This window comes from Fukomys damarensis, unplaced genomic scaffold (assembly GCF_012274545.1).
Source record: "Fukomys damarensis isolate Sample0158 unplaced genomic scaffold, DMR_v1.0_HiC HiC_scaffold_14, whole genome shotgun sequence".
Classification (NCBI taxonomy): Eukaryota; Metazoa; Chordata; class Mammalia; order Rodentia; family Bathyergidae; genus Fukomys; species Fukomys damarensis.
In genome coordinates this window covers 71,917,102-71,935,692 of record NW_022900926.1, presented here as the reverse complement: position 1 = coordinate 71,935,692, position 18,591 = coordinate 71,917,102, and the positions used below count along the sequence as shown (strand labels likewise).

The window sequence follows — 18,591 nt, the reverse complement described above, 5'->3', positions numbered from 1 at the left end:
CCCCTCCTCCCCTCCCCATCTACAAACACTTTATTTTCATCTTTTCATTCTCTCACATTTTTTTCTTTTCCCTTTTTACTCTTCCCCTACCCATCCCACCTTCCCTACACCTTTAGCTCCTTTCTTCCCATTTCTAAATGTCAGTAATCTTATTAGAATCTTATGCATTGTTGCAGATTATTTACACCAGGGAAACTATTCGGTATTTACACATGTGTGACTTATTTATTTCACTTAGGAGTATATCTTCAGTATGTATCCATTTTCCTATGAATGAATCTATTTTCTCATTCTTTATGGCTAAGTAATATTCCATTTTATAGAAAAACCACAACTTCTTTAAGAATTTTTTTAAAGTAGAAAAAATCAGTATTCTTATGCGTTTTTGGCAAAAACTATCCATATTATAGTCAATCTTTTTGTTTCACTTGTCTATATATAATTTTTAATTTTTTACCTAAAGGTCTCAGTCCTATTGTTAGGAATCTTATCATCAACCCACTTCATCTAGGTTAGAATTTGACATTCATCTTTGATTTTTTTTCTGGGTAGATTTATTGGGATTAGACAGGCAGGAAAGAAATGAAATAGTAAAACACTCTCTGTATCTCTGGATTTTAGTATTGGAGGGGGTGCCTCCCCACTCAGTTTTACGTTGAGTGGGCTTTGAGCCTCCTTAAAGGCGATGGTCCATATAAGTGGTTGTTATTTCCTTAATATTAAATTATAAATTTATTAAAAGATTGTAATTTAAGTCACAAGTGTAAGCTAGAATTCTGAACTCTTCACATAAATCTCCATCGTGTCTTACCTTGCTCCCATCTGCACCCCACCTCAGTCCTCCTACAGGGAGAACCTCTGTTTCTGTTCAGAGTGAGGGCAGCCTTCTCTCAGGAGCACGGATACAGCCATGGATTTAGTCATTTCTCTCAAATGAAGAAAGGCACAGAAACACTCCAGGGTATGGAGTTCTCTCTAAAACTTGAAGAACAGGTCCTTTGATGTGGAGTAATTTTTATTCATGGTAGCTTTTATGAGCTTGATGAAGGAGAAAGGAAAAAGCTAAGCATGGTAACGGGTCTTTTTGGGAGGAAATATGCAAGATGGAGATTTAACACTTGTTGCCATTGGTAGTATTTTCCTCACACTTGTGTTTCTTTTCTTTTTTTTCTAACTTGGTACAGGGATCAAACCCAGGACCTTGAACTTATGAGGCAGGTGGAGGAACCACTGAGCTAAATCCCTGGCCTTTCTTTTCATTTTTTTAAATGTAGTATTTTAAGCACACAGAAAAATGCAAGAACACCTCATGTATTGAATGCTTATGTAGTGATATCCAAATTTAAAATGTAAACCTTCTGCCATATTCATGGCTTTTCTTTGAAGCTGTTCATTCTCTCACCTTTCTATATTTGAGACTCTATCAGTTTTGTTGGATGCAGGGCATCCTAAGATGACTATCCCTGAGTGCCCTCAGGGTTCTCACTGCCTCATGAGGGAATTCTTTGAACAGTAATTGACTGCAAAGCATAAGCAAGGCCGAGCAGTCGAGTCTAAATTTTATTTAAATTTTTGTAGTTCTCTTACTGATTGATGAATATGACCAGTAATTATTTAACTTTTCTAAGCCTTCTTGCTAATTTTCCTCATTTTTAAAGAGATTTGCTAATAGCTTTGCATAGTTTCTGTGAGAAAATAGCAGGTGCCTGGCATCATAGTCTTTTATAGTCTTTGTATTGTTGTTATTATGTTCTTATTATTCAGTATGTTAAGTGCCAAAGTAGAGTTTTATGATGAATACCATAAAAACCCATGGAAAGAGGCAACTACTGGCCTTAGTTTCTGTACACTTCGCTGTCAGAATTCCCTGCCTCCATTGTATACACATTTCTTTATCAGTGTCTTGGAGACCCTTTTATTTGCTTATAGATATAATGCAGTCCTTCATCTTGTTACTCATCCTTCTTCAGACCCCCAAGCATAGGAATTCTCTTAAGATTTCTTTTCTTCCCTTTCCCTTTCTTCTCTTTGTCTTTCTCATCTCCTTTCTTCCCCTCTCTTTCCTTGTCTTCACTTCTCTCTCCCCTCAAAAACTCATCCATCAACTCTTGCTGTTTCAGCCATCAATTCTGTGAAGACGCTTCCCAAATCTATATCCACAGCATTTCCACCTTCCTGCTGGGCAGCTCCATCTGGAAGTCCTTCTTGCATTCAAAGTTAACGTGTCCAAAACTGAACTCATTAATTCCCCATTCGTTCTCCTCTTTGTTCCAGTCCCTACTAACTACTAAATCATTACCTCCTGCAAAGAGGTTTCAGTCTTAAATTCAGCCCTTATGTATCTTTTGCTTCTCCATGCCTTCCCAATATTTCCCACATCCAGTCAGCTGGCCAGAATTGCTACCTTCATGCTACTGCCATTATTCAGCTTTTTTTTCTTCCATTCCTGCAGCCAGTAACCTAATTTAGGCTTTCATCACATCCCACGTGGGCTACTGGATGACGATCCTTCAACCAGTCTTCCTCTGTCCTCAACACACTACTGCCAGAGTTACAGCATTAAGCCCAGAGTAACAGTTTTAGTCTTTAGCTCTCATCAGATTGCTCCCTTAATAACAGATCATCCGTGCCTCTAGATTGCCCGCAGAACAGAATCCAGACTCTCAACCTGTTTTAAGCCCTTCATTCTTTATGTTGTCTGTTTTCCTAGGTTTGTTCACCTGCCTATATTGCTTGAATGGATAGCCTCATAGTTCCTGAACTTGTTTCCCATTCTCCCACCTTCCTGTCTCACTGCAAACCTATCCTGTTTTTGCTGAAATATTCCCTTTTTCCATTTCACTAATCTCAGACCAATCCTCACTTCTCTTCAGTTCTCTAGTCAAGGAAGTTTGATCATCTTTCAGATCTACCAAAAGGGCCACCTTCAGCGAAAAGCAGTTTTCTTTTTCCCTTACTATTACTCTACTGATTTTGTTATATATCCCTTATATTAGTCAATATATATTTAAATATGAGCTTATTATTGGAATTTCTTTCCTTTGTGTGTGGAGTTTGTAGTAATAGGCATTGAGCCTGGGGCCTTTGTGCTAACTATATCATCAGCTCCAACCACTGCCCACACCTCTTTTGAGATAGGATCTCTCTAGGTTGCCCAGGCTGGGCTCAAAGTTGTGATCCTTCTGTGTCAGACTCCTAGAATGCTGAGATTTAAGGCACGCACACCACACCTGGCTTCTTTTTTCTTTGTATACCCCTTGCACTTGATGCATTTGTGTTGAAATGGAATTTGAAAGGAGTATTATAAAATGTTGTAGCAGTAATTGAGGATTTGAGATGCTTAGGAGGCCTGAGTTGAGGAATAGAAATTAATCAATAGTTGAGGAAAGATGCAATGATGCAATGAGGTCTGAAGTTAACCATCTTAAGCATCTTGTGAGAAAGGGACAGAGCTGCCTTAACCTATGTTCACCTATTCAGTCTTCATGTCTATGAAATTATCTCTTACTCTATTGCTAGAGCAGAATCTTACAAGAGGCAAATTGCCTTTTTCCTTTAAAATTCAACTTATAGGCGTTTCAGAATAATGTACTTTAAAAGTAATGATATGGGCCAGGGATTTAGCTCAGTGGTTCTACCATCTGCCACAAGAGCACAAGGTCCCGAGTTTGATCCGTGGTACCAAAACAAAACAAAAAATAATAAAATAAAATTAATGCTGTATCTATACATAGTAGCTTGTTTTTTAGGACTTCTATTTTAATTCAATCAAAATTGTTATATTGGCACGTCTCTAGATGTCCCCTGGGTTAGTTCTATATTTCTTATTAAATATTGCAAATGCCTTACATTTGGACTCCTTTACTAATTGGTTTCCTCCTCTCTTTCCCTAAGTTGTTTTTCCACACCAGTGATATAGGATTTTTTAAATAATTTGATTATTCTTAATAAAATACTATGGTGCCTTTGCATTGTTCTTTGGATAGAAAGCAAACTTCTTCCCATGGCCTGTTCAGCCTGTGTGGTCTAATCTCTCTCTGCTGCCAGTCTCATTCCCCAGTGTGCTTTCAGCCTGATGTATTCCTGTTTCTGGCCTGGGAAGACCTCCCCTTGCTTGCTGTCTTCCCCAATCCCCTTTAGATGTCTGCTCTTCCTTGGGATGTCAGCTCAGTAATTACTCCTTCAAGGAAGCTCTGAGTTTACTGGTGAAGCTCTTCTGTTACAAACTCTCATTGTACTAGTTTCCCTTTTCCTTCAAAGCATTTATTCATTGTTGTTTTATATTTGAGGTTTTGTTGTTGTTGTTGCTTTGGGGTTATTTGGTACCAGGGATCGAACTCAGGACCTCTCACTTGCCAGGAAAGCACAGTGCCACTGAGCTACATCCCTGGCCCTGTTGTTTTATATTTGTTTGTGGGGTTTTTTTAAAAAAATTACTGTCATCACTGTGTCCTATTATATCATAAGTTACACAAACTCCATGCCTTATGTTGCTTGCTATTACATCCATGCCTCAGTTTATATTAGATGAAAGAATGAATGATGCTTTTGTTTATATCAACTCAAAGGAAAACAATTCTGTACAACTGTAGTGATAAAGATTACAAGATACTATTTTTATTGTTGTTTGTTTGTCTGTTTCACAGGACTGGGCATTGAACTCAAGGCCTTTTGCTCTGAGATACTTTCCCAGTCCTTTCTATGTTCTTTACTTTGAGGCAGGCGGCAGAACCACTAAGCTAAATCCCCAGCCCTGTGTTTTGTACTTTGAGACAAGTACTTGCTCGGTTGACTGTGCTGGACTTGAACTCATGGTCTTTCTGCCTCAGCCTCCCAAAGTTCTGGGTTTATAGGTGATAACACTTTCATTCATGACACTTTGATGACAATATATGACTTGTAATTTTAGTAACTAGTATATATACTGAATTGTGAAGTGTAAAATAATTAAATATACTGAGAGTATATAAAACCAGAGAGTAGAAAAAAACTCCAGATGTCAAATAATCCAGGATTCTGTTGTGAACATCAGGAGCCAGATAGTATATCCTGAATGTTCTCTAGATTTTTGTCCCCTACTCCATTACAGGTTATTTTCCTGACCTTTTCAATAACGTATCCTGAAAGGGACAAGTGTTTTAATGATAATGATGCTTGGAGGTTGGAAGCGTTCCATATCTTCTATTATTTGGGGAGATAGAAAACAATATTTGTGGGAGATTATATATGCTGTTAGACGTGGAGAAGGCTTTGAGAGAAAAAAAGTTATGGCATAAAAGAAGGCAAATGTAGGACATGAGAAAAAAAAAATAGATGGCAAATGGGAACAGAAAGAATGTAGTTTACTGATCACTTTATCTCCTACCATGTATTTCCACAGTGCCGCATGTTACCTTTGTAGTCTGAAAGTAGAAATTGCTACTCTCATTTTACAGCAGAGGTGACAGCCTCTGAGTCATATAGACAGTGAATTAAAAAAGAATTTTTCAGACATAGGTCTATCTGGTTCTAAAGCCTGTTGTTCTAATTTGACTTATCAGATAGTTTGTCCAAGAGACAAAGCAAATGAGATTCACTGTAGCATAATGAATAAGGAGAGTATAGATCCGCAGAGCTTGTTTGCCTGGTTCAAATTATGGCTGTTTCAAGGCCCTACCAGCTACCAGGTGTGGTACCTTGGGCAGTCTCTGGATCCCTCTGGGTGCCTAACTCACCTTCTCTGTTAAATCAGGATAATGGTGTTACTTTCCTCTTGAGTTGTGTATTAAATATATATAGTGAAACATGTAGAACACTGACATACAGAAAATAATGTATAAAGCATTAGCTATATGTTTACTGCTGCTATTGTCAATCCCGTGAAAGGTCTTATCTCTGAGAATTTGAAGAAAACATCAAAGTGTTGCCAGAGCTTTCTCATCACCGTGACATGGTCAGACTTGTCTCCAGGCTCACCTGTTAGAGTTCTTACTGTGTCATCATATCTGCGTCCCTCACCAGGCCTGGCTCCCAGCATGTGCTCCCAACACGCAAAGCCTTACCATCTTCTCCCTTCTAGAATTGCAAACCAGTTCAGACCTTCTCTTCATTGTTATTTTTAAAAGGAAGAATAAAGATTGACTCTAGGTAATAAATAAGGAGCTAGTGCTCCCACTTAAAATTTGCAGTTCAAAGTAAATCATTTTAGGATTTCTTATTGCTACATAGAGTGCCTCCCTACTATTTGGGTCCCTAGGATTTAAGCAGATTTTTACATGATAAAGAATTTGGGACTTTTTTGATAACTTTTGTTATGATATAACTTCATTACCTGAACTTCATTGTCTTAGGAAATTAGAATTTCTCTCTCTTGTTTAAGTGTATTATTACATTGTGTAGTATGTAATGCATACATTCCTTGTGGGAAGTTAATACATGTACATAACACATCCCAACTCCTTTTTTTGTTAATTGCTTATCCTTTCCCCATCTCTTGATCCCCTTCCCCTGTGAAAACAACCTACCTTTCTACTTCCTATTGTCTGTGTTTTATTTTGCTCTCTATTTTTACTGAGTGTTTCATATAAAAGATACCTTATAATATTTAAGCTTATGTGTCTGATTTATTTCACTCAACTTTATAGTCTCAAGGTGCATCCATTGCCTACAACGGACTCAAGTTTATCTTTCTATATGGCAAAGTAGTACTTCATTGTGTGTGTCTTAATTACTTTTCTCATTGCTGAGGCAAAATACCTGATACTCAAAGTTAAAGGAGGAAAGGTTTATTTAGCTCACAGTTTTCTAGAGATTTTAGTTCACAGTTGGCTGGCTCTAGACAAGGTGGCATGGCAAAGGGGTATCATAGAGGCGAATGTTTATGGCAGGCAGAAGATAGCAAAAGCAACCTGTGACAATACACTTTTTGTCCCTTATATTTTATCTAGGCTACCTGCCCTTAGGGTGGGTAGCACTTACACCCTTAATCCTAGTGTACTTTATCCTAGCATTGCACCGTGAATCAATCCCAGTATCATGTCCTTGATCCCAGCAGAAAGATGCCAGACGTATCAGTAGACTAACTTAGTAATCACACACTCTAAATTCAGCCACCTGTAATGACCAACATGTATGACTGCATGAGGCTTTGGGGGGACATCGAAATATAAGGCATAGCAGTGTATAAATATCATATTTTCTTTATCCCTTTTTCTGTTGATGGACATTATGGGCTTTTTCCAAGATGTAGCTATTAGAACTGTGCTCTTATAAACACAGATATGCATGTATTACTGTAATATGATCTTTCAACTCTTTCAGGAAGGTATCTAGAAGGTGAGTAGTCAAATGGAATTTCTGGTTTCAGGTTTTTGAGGAATCTCTATACTGATTTCCATAGTTGTACTGGTTTACATTCCCACCAACAATGTAGAAAGTTCTTTTCCCCACAGCCTCTCCAACATCTGTTATTATTTGATTTCTTTCTTTCTTTCTTTCTAATTTCTTGATGATGGCTGATCTTTCTGGGATAACATGGAATCTTGGTGTTCTTTTAATTTGTATTTTCTAATGGCCTGAGATGCTGAACATTTCTTTGTGTATTTATTCGCCATTGTACTTCTGAGAAATGCCTGATCATTTCATTTGCCCATTTTTTGATTGGGTAGAACTTCTCTTTTTAAAATCACTAACCCTTCTAAGTTGCTGAAAATCACTTGGTTAGTGGAAAAAATTAGAACTGAAAAAAAAATAGCTGTTACTTTGCAGATAACTTGAAGGTTTGTCCTGTTTTGAAACTAATGATAGGTTAAAAGCTGCCCTTTTACAGATTTTAAAGGCTTGAGATACAAAGATTTTTTTAATTTAAAACATTTTAAATTAATTTTATTGGTATACTTTTGACATGCATAATGATCACATTCATTGCAGGGAATTTGTACCTGTACATGATATGTCTTGATTCTTATTTCCCCATTCCCCTCCCCTCCCTTCAACCTTTATTCTTCTTATTTACAAAAACTGTTAATTTTTCCCCTCTATTCTTTTTTCCCCTTTTCCCTTCCTTCATGTCCCCCTACCCCCTCCCTTGTTCCTCTTCCCACTTGAACATTTTCTTCCTGCTTCCCTATATCTGTTACACATTTTGGTTCTTACTTACATTTTTGGTTTCTCACACAAGAGAAACAATGCAATATTTAAACATATGTGTCCAATTTATTTCACTTAAAAGTATAGTTTCAGCATGTGTCCATTTACCTAAAAATGTGTCAGGTTTATCCTTCTTTCTCCAGAGTACTACACTGCTACATATATGATTTTTTTTTTTTTTTTTTGGTACCAGGGATTGAACTCAGGACCTTGCGCTTGCAAGGCAAGCAGTGCCACTGAGCTAAATCCCTAGCCCTTGATTTTTTAATTCTTTTGGGAAAATACCTAAAAGGGATATAGCTGGGTCAGTTTTTTAGGAATCTCCATACTGATTTCCATATTGGTTGCACTAATTTACACTCCCATGAACAGTGGAGAAGGGTTCCTTTATCCCACAGCCTCGCCAGCACATTGGTTGATTTGTTGATGACAGCCATTCTTTCTGGACTGAGATGGAGTCTCAGGGTTTTAATTTGCATCTCTCAAGTGACCAGTGATGTTAAACTTTTCTATTTGTATTTATTTGCTGTTTCTACTTCTCCATCTGAGAAGTACCTATTCATTTCAGATGCTCATTTTTGGATTAGGTCTTTAAATCAGATGGGGGGGTGGTCCTGGGTTTTTTTTTCCCCCCTAGATATTAGTCCTTTGCCTGTGGAATAGCTAGTAAGAATTTTTTCCCATTCTGTGATTTGTCTCTTCACTCTGTGGGTAGTTTATTTTGCTGTGCAAAGATTTTTCTGAAGTAATGCATTAGCTCATTGTTTGGAGTTTTGTTAACTTAATTAACTTATATTGAAGCTGGGTGTGGCGCACACCTATAGTCCCAACACTCTGAGAGGCTGAAGCAGGAGGATTGCCAGCTCAAGCCCAGCCTAGGCAATTGAGTGATTTAGCAAGATCTTTTCTCAAAATTGAAAAAAAAATTTTTTTTAAGGCTAGGGATGTAGCTCAATGAAGTCTTAATAATTCAATGAAGTATTAGAATGCTAATTTTAATGTTGCTTTTTTTTTTGGTACCGGGGATCAAACTTGGGTCCTTGCTCTTGCAAGGCAAGCAGTGCCGCTGAGCTAAATCCCCAGCCCTAATGTTGCTTTATTTTACCACATTTAAGAACTAAACTTACAGATTATTTATATATGCTATAATTCAGTCTTTCTTTCTTTCTTTTTTTTTTGGTATGGGGGATTGAACTCAGGTCATTGTGCTTGTGAGGCAGGCAGTGGAACCACTGAGATAAATCCCTGGCCCATTTTTTATTCTTTCTTTTTCCTCCCCATGCCCCCCCCAACTAGGGCTTTGAATCCGAGGCTTTCACATTGATGTACATTCCCAGATCTTTCCATTTTTTATTTTGAGACATTTAATGATGCCATTTAGTCTTTGTATTACAACCATTTACAAATATTGCTGGGTGTGGGCACATGCTTGTAATCCCAGCACTCAGAAAGAAGACTTGAGGCAGAAGGACCACTGCTAATCATGGCCAGGCTGGTGTACATCATGAGTTCAAGGTCAGCCTGAAATACATAGAGATATCCTGTCTCAATGAAAGTAAATAAATAAAAAAGAAATATGTTCCATTTAAAGTATTTCTAGCCTCAGTTACAGCAAAAATCATGAAAGTTCAATCCTTATAAAAAATAAAATAATGATGGGGCCGCAGATTTAGTTTCCACCACCTGCCTTGCAAGCACAAGGTCCTGAGTTCCATCCCCAGTACAAAAAATAAAATAAAATAAAATATTTTTAAAAATTATATTCTAAATTAAAGCCCTTACTATTATTACTTCTTTCTATAAGTAATAGGGAATGACAAGATTTTTGTTGATGGAATCAATTTCCATTTACTTGAATGCATTTTTAAATCTTTGGTTTAATTTTTTCTTCTCTGAGCTAGCTTCTTTTCTACCTAGGAAGAGAATTTTTAACCACTCTCCCTTACCACCATCATCACTAAGTAGTATCACTTCATCCAAGACTTACAACTTTGATTTCAGTTACTATCAACTACTCCAAAGTAGTTTAAAATCGTGGCTTCCACTTAGCAGAGGAAATAATTAAGATTACAAATTAAAGGCTAGAGCCGGGTATGGTGGTGCACACCGATAATCCCAGCATTTGGGAGGCTGAGGCAGGAGGATTGCTGGAGTCTAAAACCAGCCTGGGCTACATTGTGAGTTCCAGTCAGTCTCAACTACATAGTGACACCCTGTCTCAAAAAACAAACAAACGAACAAACAAACAAAAAAAAACAAATGAAAGGCTAGAGATGCAGCTCAATGATAGTGTGCTTGCCTGGAATGCACAAGGCCCTCAGCATCACAAAATGAATGAATGAATGGTTACAAAATAGGGTAGAGACAATAGGAAGAGAAGACTTGGGAGTCCAGGTTGTCAAGCTTCACACTATGAGGGTCACCATAAGACACCAGCAGCCTTATCTCCTCTTATCTCCTGAAGTTACTATTTCCTTACCTTAACTCTGTCCTCCGCAAACCCTACTTTTTTATTTCAATAAGTCTTATCTAGTTTTAGAAGTTTGGGCATAGTTGTGGCAGTTTTCTAACTTGAGCTGCCCCATCCTATGAACTCTATTAACCTTCTTTCTTTACTTGTTGGCAGGGGGTTTGTACATGACAGCCGGCATAACCTGCAGCTGAGGGGCTTGGTGGTGCTGCTTATCTCCAAAGCAGCTGGGCCCAGCAGCATGGACACTTCATGTCAGAACTATGATGCGGTCAGTGGGATCTACTCATGGTAAGAAGAAACTGTTAGTGCTTTATCATTCTGATTCAGTGATAGGTTAAAATACATTGTCAATTTTTGAAAATAGACTTTTCCTTTTCCTAGTAAGTCCATTCATCCTCTGATAAATTGTCCCACACGTCTGTATCAAATACTTTTATTTCTACTTGGGCAAGGGACCAAGAGTTGGAAGGAGCAGGGAGAAATGGACAGAGTAGGAGATGAAGAAAAAAGAATTATGATGTATCATGTTCATGCACCACCAACTCTCCATAATAAATGTGGCCGTTATGTACTATAAACGTACTGATAAAGTAAATTCATAAGTACATAAATATGTATTACTCATTTTTGCTCCGTATAAAATGAACTTAAAATTTTCAGTTTTATTTGTTGTAAATCACTGAATATATCTTAGTAACAGTATATCAGGAATAATGTTACTTAGTCCTAGCAGTATGCTTGGCACTGAGTAGAAGTGATAATCTGCAGGTGGACTTTGGCGTGTGAAATTTAAACTACCCTAATAACATGATGACAAGGTCATTTTTCTCATAAAAAGAAGGATTTCTAGAAACTTTGACTTGTGACTAATCAACTTTATTGATTTACTTGAAAAAAATCTATATTTTTAATTTTTCCTTTTTTAGGGCTGGGGTTCTTTTTTTAGCTCAGTGATTCTGCTGCCTGCTTCACAAGCATAAGGTCCCAAGTTTGATCCCCAGTACCAAAAAAATTTTTCCTTTTTTTATTCTTAGTAATCTTATCAACAAATGCTTCTTTTTCCTATAATGTTTAGAGATGACTCTTGCTTGCCAGCTACAGAGTCTAATGATCCTTCCTCATTAACAAACAAGCAAAGAAGATTACTGTCCTGGCTACAGATAATCACCCCTCCAGCCCCTGTCATTTTGTAGACTTTTTACCATTTAGCCGTACAAGTATCTTCAGAAAGAAAGGCTATCCTGGGATTGTTTTCAGTTCCTACTCATCCTGTAATTTGTATTTGTTTTATACTTTTGGGCTACTAATCATTTTTCATGACAGTTGTCTCATTTGACCCTTATAATGCCATAGGTGAGAGTTGTTATTTTACTCTTTTCCCTTTCAGATCTCATGTGTCTCTTCATGTTTCTATTATCGTCCAAAGAATTTATTTTTCTTGTAGATTTGACCAGCTATTAAATTAGTATACCAAAAAAAAAAATCTTCTTGCAAGAATGTCTTTAAAATCTTATAAATGGAAAGCAACTTGGAAAGTCTTCAATACATATACATCTTTCCCCCAAACCTTTTTGAATTAAAGCTCAAAACTTTATCATATAGATTTGTAGGAAACTCTTGGTTAAGTTCAGTTGAGATTACTAGAGAAATCTGGAATGAATACTAGTACCCCAAATGTCCCTGGAAAGCAGGTGAACCTCGCGCATCTTATGTCCCATGTATCTCTGTTTCCAGTTAGGAATTCCATTGATTTTTCAGCCTGTTGGCTTTGACCCTGTCTTGTCAATCATCTGCATATAAATTTGGGTAGCTATACATACATAGTGAATACCAGCTGTATTTTATTTTAATAACCCCTGAAAAGTATTATTCAGTATATAATTGATGTTCGAAATTTATTTATTGCATAAGTGAATTATCTTAATTGTGCAGAAAAGGTAGCTATTACTGAAGTTAAGTTTGTCTTAAAATCCTCTAGGTAGGAAGTGTTGAGACTAATAGCCTATTTTTATGCAGCCATTTTCTATAATCAAACTTGATCTAACAAGTTTTACACACTTGTTAATGTGAAAAAGTAATTTGTTACAGTACTTTGAGAAGCTATTAATTTATTTTCCTACCCCAAAGTTATTTATTTGGCTCCTGCTTCCTTAATTGTTCAAGTGTAACTTTTGCTGGAGGCTTGTATCTAAAATGTCACAGTGAATTATTTAACATTTGGGAGAAATAGTGATTTGGGAGCTTTGTACTTCACCTCCATACTACTGGGATTTCGATTGTTGGTGTTGTTCTCTCACAAACCTGACTTTGATGTCAGTTAATGGAACCTGAGTAAATTACCCAAGGGACCAAATATGAATGAAATGGGTGGTCTATTTTGTTTGGCCTAAGGATGTAACTGGTGCTGTGGATATGTCTAGTGAACCTATCACATAACCCAAAAGAGGCAAAATTTAGGCCAAAATGCAACTTAGGCTAACTGCACTTTTAAAAATGGACAGGAGAGCCACATTTATAAACATGCACTATAAATATCCACCATAGCCTTTTGCCAACAAGATTATGGGCTTAGGATTTATTCCATCAACCCTTACTTTTTATAAAGTGATTGTGAAGCCAGTAAAAAGAAAGTATTACTAAATTTACAAGTATTTCTCTCCATAGTTGATAAAATTTGTACAGTATCCCATTCTATTTATGATAGAATATTTTGGTGTATATATAAAAAACAGATGATTATAATATATAGCAGATAATATTAAAAATACAGGCTTTTCCAATGTAACATGATTATTAAATTTAAAGGAATTTAGGTGAATGTTTTGACTAATGGTTCAGCTTTCTCAATTGTTTTATAAGAACTGACTCAATTTAGACTCATCTAACAGACTACAAACTGAATATATTTTATCTCTACCTTCATTCATTGAAATTTCCAGATGCCTGAACTGTAGCAGAGAAGAGACTGAAACAAAAATACCAAATACATTTTCTTTTCTTCATGAGTCTATAGCTGGACTACTTTTCTTACCTTCCCTTGGAGTTAGCTGGGTCATAAGACTGAGATCTAGCCAATTAAATATGAGCAGAAGTTGAATTTTGTATTTCCTAATCATAAAAATCTTGCATTTGTATTTCTCCTTAAGGAGATGATCTTGAAGGTGACCTATTCAAGATTAAAGAGGCTTAGATCCCTAAATCATTCTTGAAAGAGAGCCACCTGCCCATCAGAGTTATCTGTATCAATTTGATGTATGACAGGGAAAATCTGTTTGCTATTGCCAAACCACTTAAATTTTAGATTTAAGCCAGGCATGGTGCTGCACTTCTATAACCCCAGTACTCTAGGAAGCCGAGGCAGAAGGATCACAAATTAAAACCCAACCTGGGCAACTTAGTGACTTAGCAAGACTTTGTCTTAATATAAAAAAGTTCATTGCAAAGGCCTTGAATTCAATCCCTACTACAAAAGAGGGAGTTAATCTCTTAACGGTAGTAAGTGTTATCTTAACATACCTTTACTGTTTCTGTTAATGCTATTGCTATTATATTACCCAGTTACCTGTCAATTTGGTAATCTTTGCTTATTCACACTCTTTTACCTTTTACTTCCTATACATAGTAAACCATCCACTCACAAGTTTTTCCAGGTCTTCTTTTCCTTTCGGTGTATTTCCCCTCTTCTATTCAGGTCTTTGTTACTTCATGTGTTGACTTTAATGACAGCTGTCTTTCTGGTCTCCCTGTCTTTAGATGTTCTTCCTTCTTATTTTACCTCTCAGGTCTTGCTTACCTCTAAAGTCCTGCTTTGATAATTTATTAAATAAATATTTATTAAGCACTTACTCGGTGGCAGGCCCTGTGTATGTTGCAGGTGATATAAGCTGAACAGCGTTTGCCTTCAACAACCTTAGCATTAATCCAGGGACCATACCAGTTTTTCTAACACCTGTAATACAGTGCTACAGAGAATAGTGAGAGGAGGAAAGGAGAAATAAAATTTTTAAATGAGCACCTTTTGGGCTTTATAAAATAGGTTTATTGGTGAACTTTGAAGGTAATTAGGAGGCCATCAATCATATGAAAACAGGTGAGTGAGTGACACTTGGTTGTATTCTAGGCAGAGGAAGCAAGGAACTGACTGGTCAAAGCCATAGGATTTTGAAGTACCTGCTAGTGCCCAGATCAGTATGTACTTTGTGATAGGCATTTAGTACCACTGTTACATGAATATGTGAACTTACGGAACAGATTAACTTTATTATTATATGAGTCTTGGAGACTGAATTTTGTACTCCCAAAATTCATGCATTGAAATCTTCTGCCCCAGTGCTTCACAGTGTTTATTTGATGGTAAGTTTTTTAACAAAAGTAATCAAGTTAGAATGAGGTCATTATTTTGTACATAGGGAGGGAAGAAGGGAGCTTGAAGGGTGGGGAATGGAATAAAATAAAATTTATTTTAAAAAATTAAATGAGGTCATTAGAATGGGCCTTAATGCAGTATGACTGGAGTCCTCATAAAAAGAGGAAATTTGAACACAGACACATGAATAGGAAGAATGCCTCTGACCTGAAGACGGCCATCCACAAGCCCAGAGGAGAAACAGATTCTTTGTTCACAGCTCTAGAAAACTTGTGAAGTAAGGAATAGAAATGAGGAGGTGATGTAGAAAAGAAAGGCTGAAGACAGAGTGTGAAAGGCCTAAGGAATTAAGACTGTATCTTGGAGAAAGAGAGGCAAAAAAACTATCCAAGAGGCAGCAGAGTGAACTTGGAATCTGCAAACAGACTTGTACCACTGACTAGCTACTTCAGACTCTGGTTCTGTGAATTTCTTGAGTGAGAACTGGGAGTAGAATGAGAGATAGAGCACTTGACTTCACATGTGCACGGCCCTGGGTTCAATCCTCAACACTGAAAAAATAATTAAATGAGTAAATAAAGTAATGCATGGATTATAGCTACAGAACACAGCTGATATCTGTAAGATGTCCGTGTGAGTGAGAGCCAAGAGCTAGAGAACCAGCCAGGGAGTTAATGAAGTGCTCTAGGCAAGAGCTGACAGGGAAAACAAAGACTTGGAAGGGCCGTGGAGTTGTTCCCAAAGTACTTGGTCAAAAATTCATGGGGTAGCCAGGTGTGGTGACATACGTCTGTAATTCCAGCACTCAGGAGGCTGAGGCAGGAGGATTGCCATGAGTTTGAGGCCAGCCTGGGCTACATAGTGAGCTCAAGGATAATCTGAACTGCACAGCAAGACCCTGTCTCAAAAAGAAAAAAAAAATGTGTGGAGTAATATTCAAACCTATTAGATCCTCTTGATTTCATGCCTTTTTCCTGCCAATAATTCCTGGGTGTGTTCCTGAGTGAAGGGTTTAAGTAGATGTTCAGTTGAACCAAAGATCCTGTGGTCAAATAAGCACAGGGATTTGCCTGGTAAGAATTAGAATGAAAAATATTTCTTCATTTCAGAATTGTTAGGATGAGTTGTGACCTATGGTATTCATATGAAGCTATAAGAAGAGATACCCTTTCCCAGTTATTTGATTACAGAACCCTTTAATCCTTCAGCAAAACATCTCTAGAATGCTGCAGAAGTTTTATAAATGGTATTCTATTTCAAGATGCCTAACTTTGTATCCGAATGGGAATTCTATGAGGCAGAAATACACTTTCATAAGTAAAAACTTGAAGCTTAGAAAAGTGAAATAACTTTCTTAGGCCATGTACTGAGTGACCAAATAGGAAAAGAAACATGTTTTATGGTTGTAAATTTTCTGAGTTCAAATTCTTGTTCTGTCATTTACTAGTTACTTGACCATGGACAAGTTAGGTAGTCTCTCTTGGGTGAATTAAAGAAGATGACATATATAAAACCCTTAGAGCAGTTCTTCATACATACAATGTGTCTAATAGGTGTTATCTCTTGTTATTCCAGATTCCTATCATGCTGCTTTATGTCCTTTATCATATTGATCAGTCTTTTAGGGAAGGCACTTAACTTGGTACACCTTTACATTACCAGTGCCTTGGATAGAGTGTTCATTTAAATCTTTGTCTGGATGACTGGATCTTCAGTAAAACAAATGCTCTAGATCAAAACAAACATTTGAATCACATTCTTTACCTTTTAGACAAGCAAACCTTGTCATTATGAAAACCAGTATGTAATGTAACATTTAAAGAAAGGAAAGATATTAGTGGAATATCATCAAAAAAATACAATGTAACAACAACAACAAAGACCTGTGGATTATCTGATTGGCAACTTCCATTCCGGTGTCTATAAAGCTTGAAGTTTCACTGGTAGGCTTTAGACTATTCTGTGTTTGTGTTGTCCTTGGCTCCATTTCCTCTAAACAGTAGAGGGAGGAGAAGCTTATTCTGCTGGAGTCAGGGCAGGGCTGCTGTTCCCACTGCCATCAGAATTGCTATAGGGCGACCACCTGGCCTGCATCAGACTGCAAAGCACACCTGCTAATTTGGAGGCAGAATCACTGAATTTCATTAAGGGTTTAATATCCCAGGACAGGCATACATGTTCACTTAAAGAAGTATTGTCATCTTCCTCTTGCCTGTCTGTGTTGCTCTGTCTCTTCTCTGTTTTCCTTGGTTCAGATATGAGTAGAATGTGCAAGAATGAAAAAGCATGAAATGAGTCAGAAGTAAAGTGATGGTTCATATTTCTGCCTTTTAAGTGGCCTGTTACCTAGGGATACATAGTAGAAACTGATAAATTTTGAAGAATGGTGAAAATATTTATAAAATACATACTTTCATCCTATTCTGTGACTTCTGCATAACAGGTAAGCTGATGAATAAGAACAAAATTATGTGGAGGACACAGAAGAAATGGACAGATTTCTAGTTACATATGAATTACCAAAGTTGAATGAAGAAGTTATAAAAATTCTAAACACCCCAATTACAATCAGTGAAATTGAAAATGTAGTTAAAAATTTACCAACATAGAAAATCCCAGGCTCTGATGGCTTCACTGCTGAATTCTACAAGACATTTAGAGAAGAATCATTGCCATTATTCTTTAAACTTTTCAGTGAAATTGAAAGAGAAGCAATACTTCCAAATTCATTCCTGGAAGCAAGTGTCACTTTGATTCTAAAACCAGGGAAAGACCCAACCAAAAAAGAGAACTACAGGCCAATCTCCCTAATGAATATAGATGAAAAAATCCTCAATAAGATACTGGCAAACAGAATACAGAGGGTCATTAAGAAGATCATATACCCTAACCAAGTCAGATTTATCTCAGGGATGCAAGGATGGTTCAACATACATAAATCAATAAATCTAATACATTGTATTAATAAGAGTTGAGGATAAAAATCATATATATGATCATCTCAGTAGATGCAAAAAAAAGCATTTTACAAAATTCAACACCTATTCATAATAAAAAACCTACAGAAAATTGGAACAGATAGTATTTATGTCAACTTAATAAAGGCTGTCTATGAAAAACCAGCAGCCAGCATCATACTTACTGGTCAAAAACTGAAAACCTTCTCACTAAAATCAGGAACAAGACAAGGATGTCCACTATCACCATTCCTGTTCAATATAGTTTGGGAAACATTAGCCACAGCAATTAGACAAGAGAAAGAAGTAAAAGCAATAAAGATAGGAAAGGAAGAAGTGAAACTGTTGTTATTTGCTGATGATATGATACTTTACATAGAAGACCCAAAAAACTCCACCAAAAGACTTCCAGACTTAATTAACAGATTCAGTAAAGTAGCTGGATGCAAGGTAAATACTCAAACATCAATAGCCTTCTTGTACACAAATAACTCACTCAGAGTGAAATTGGGGAAATAATCCCTTTCACAATATCATCCCCCAAAAATAAAATATCTAGGAACCAATCTAAGGAAGGAAATAAAAGACCTCTACATTGAGAACTACAGCACTGAAAAAGAAATTGAAGAGGATATAAGAAAATGGAAAGACATCCCTTTTTCCTGGGT

At 36.9% G+C, this 18,591-nt stretch overlaps 1 protein-coding gene across 2 annotated transcripts in view; it reads left to right on the top strand.

Moving 5' to 3' along the window:
• Pdss2 (decaprenyl diphosphate synthase subunit 2) overlaps positions 1–18,591 on the top strand; it is a 273,893-nt gene that overhangs the window by 105,975 nt on the left and 149,327 nt on the right. For both annotated transcript variants that reach the window (XM_033763426.1, XM_033763427.1), the window contains exon 2: positions 10,754–10,888. In XM_033763426.1, coding sequence (XP_033619317.1) covers positions 10,754–10,888 — 135 coding nt within the window. The remainder of the gene's footprint in view (positions 1–10,753; positions 10,889–18,591) is intronic.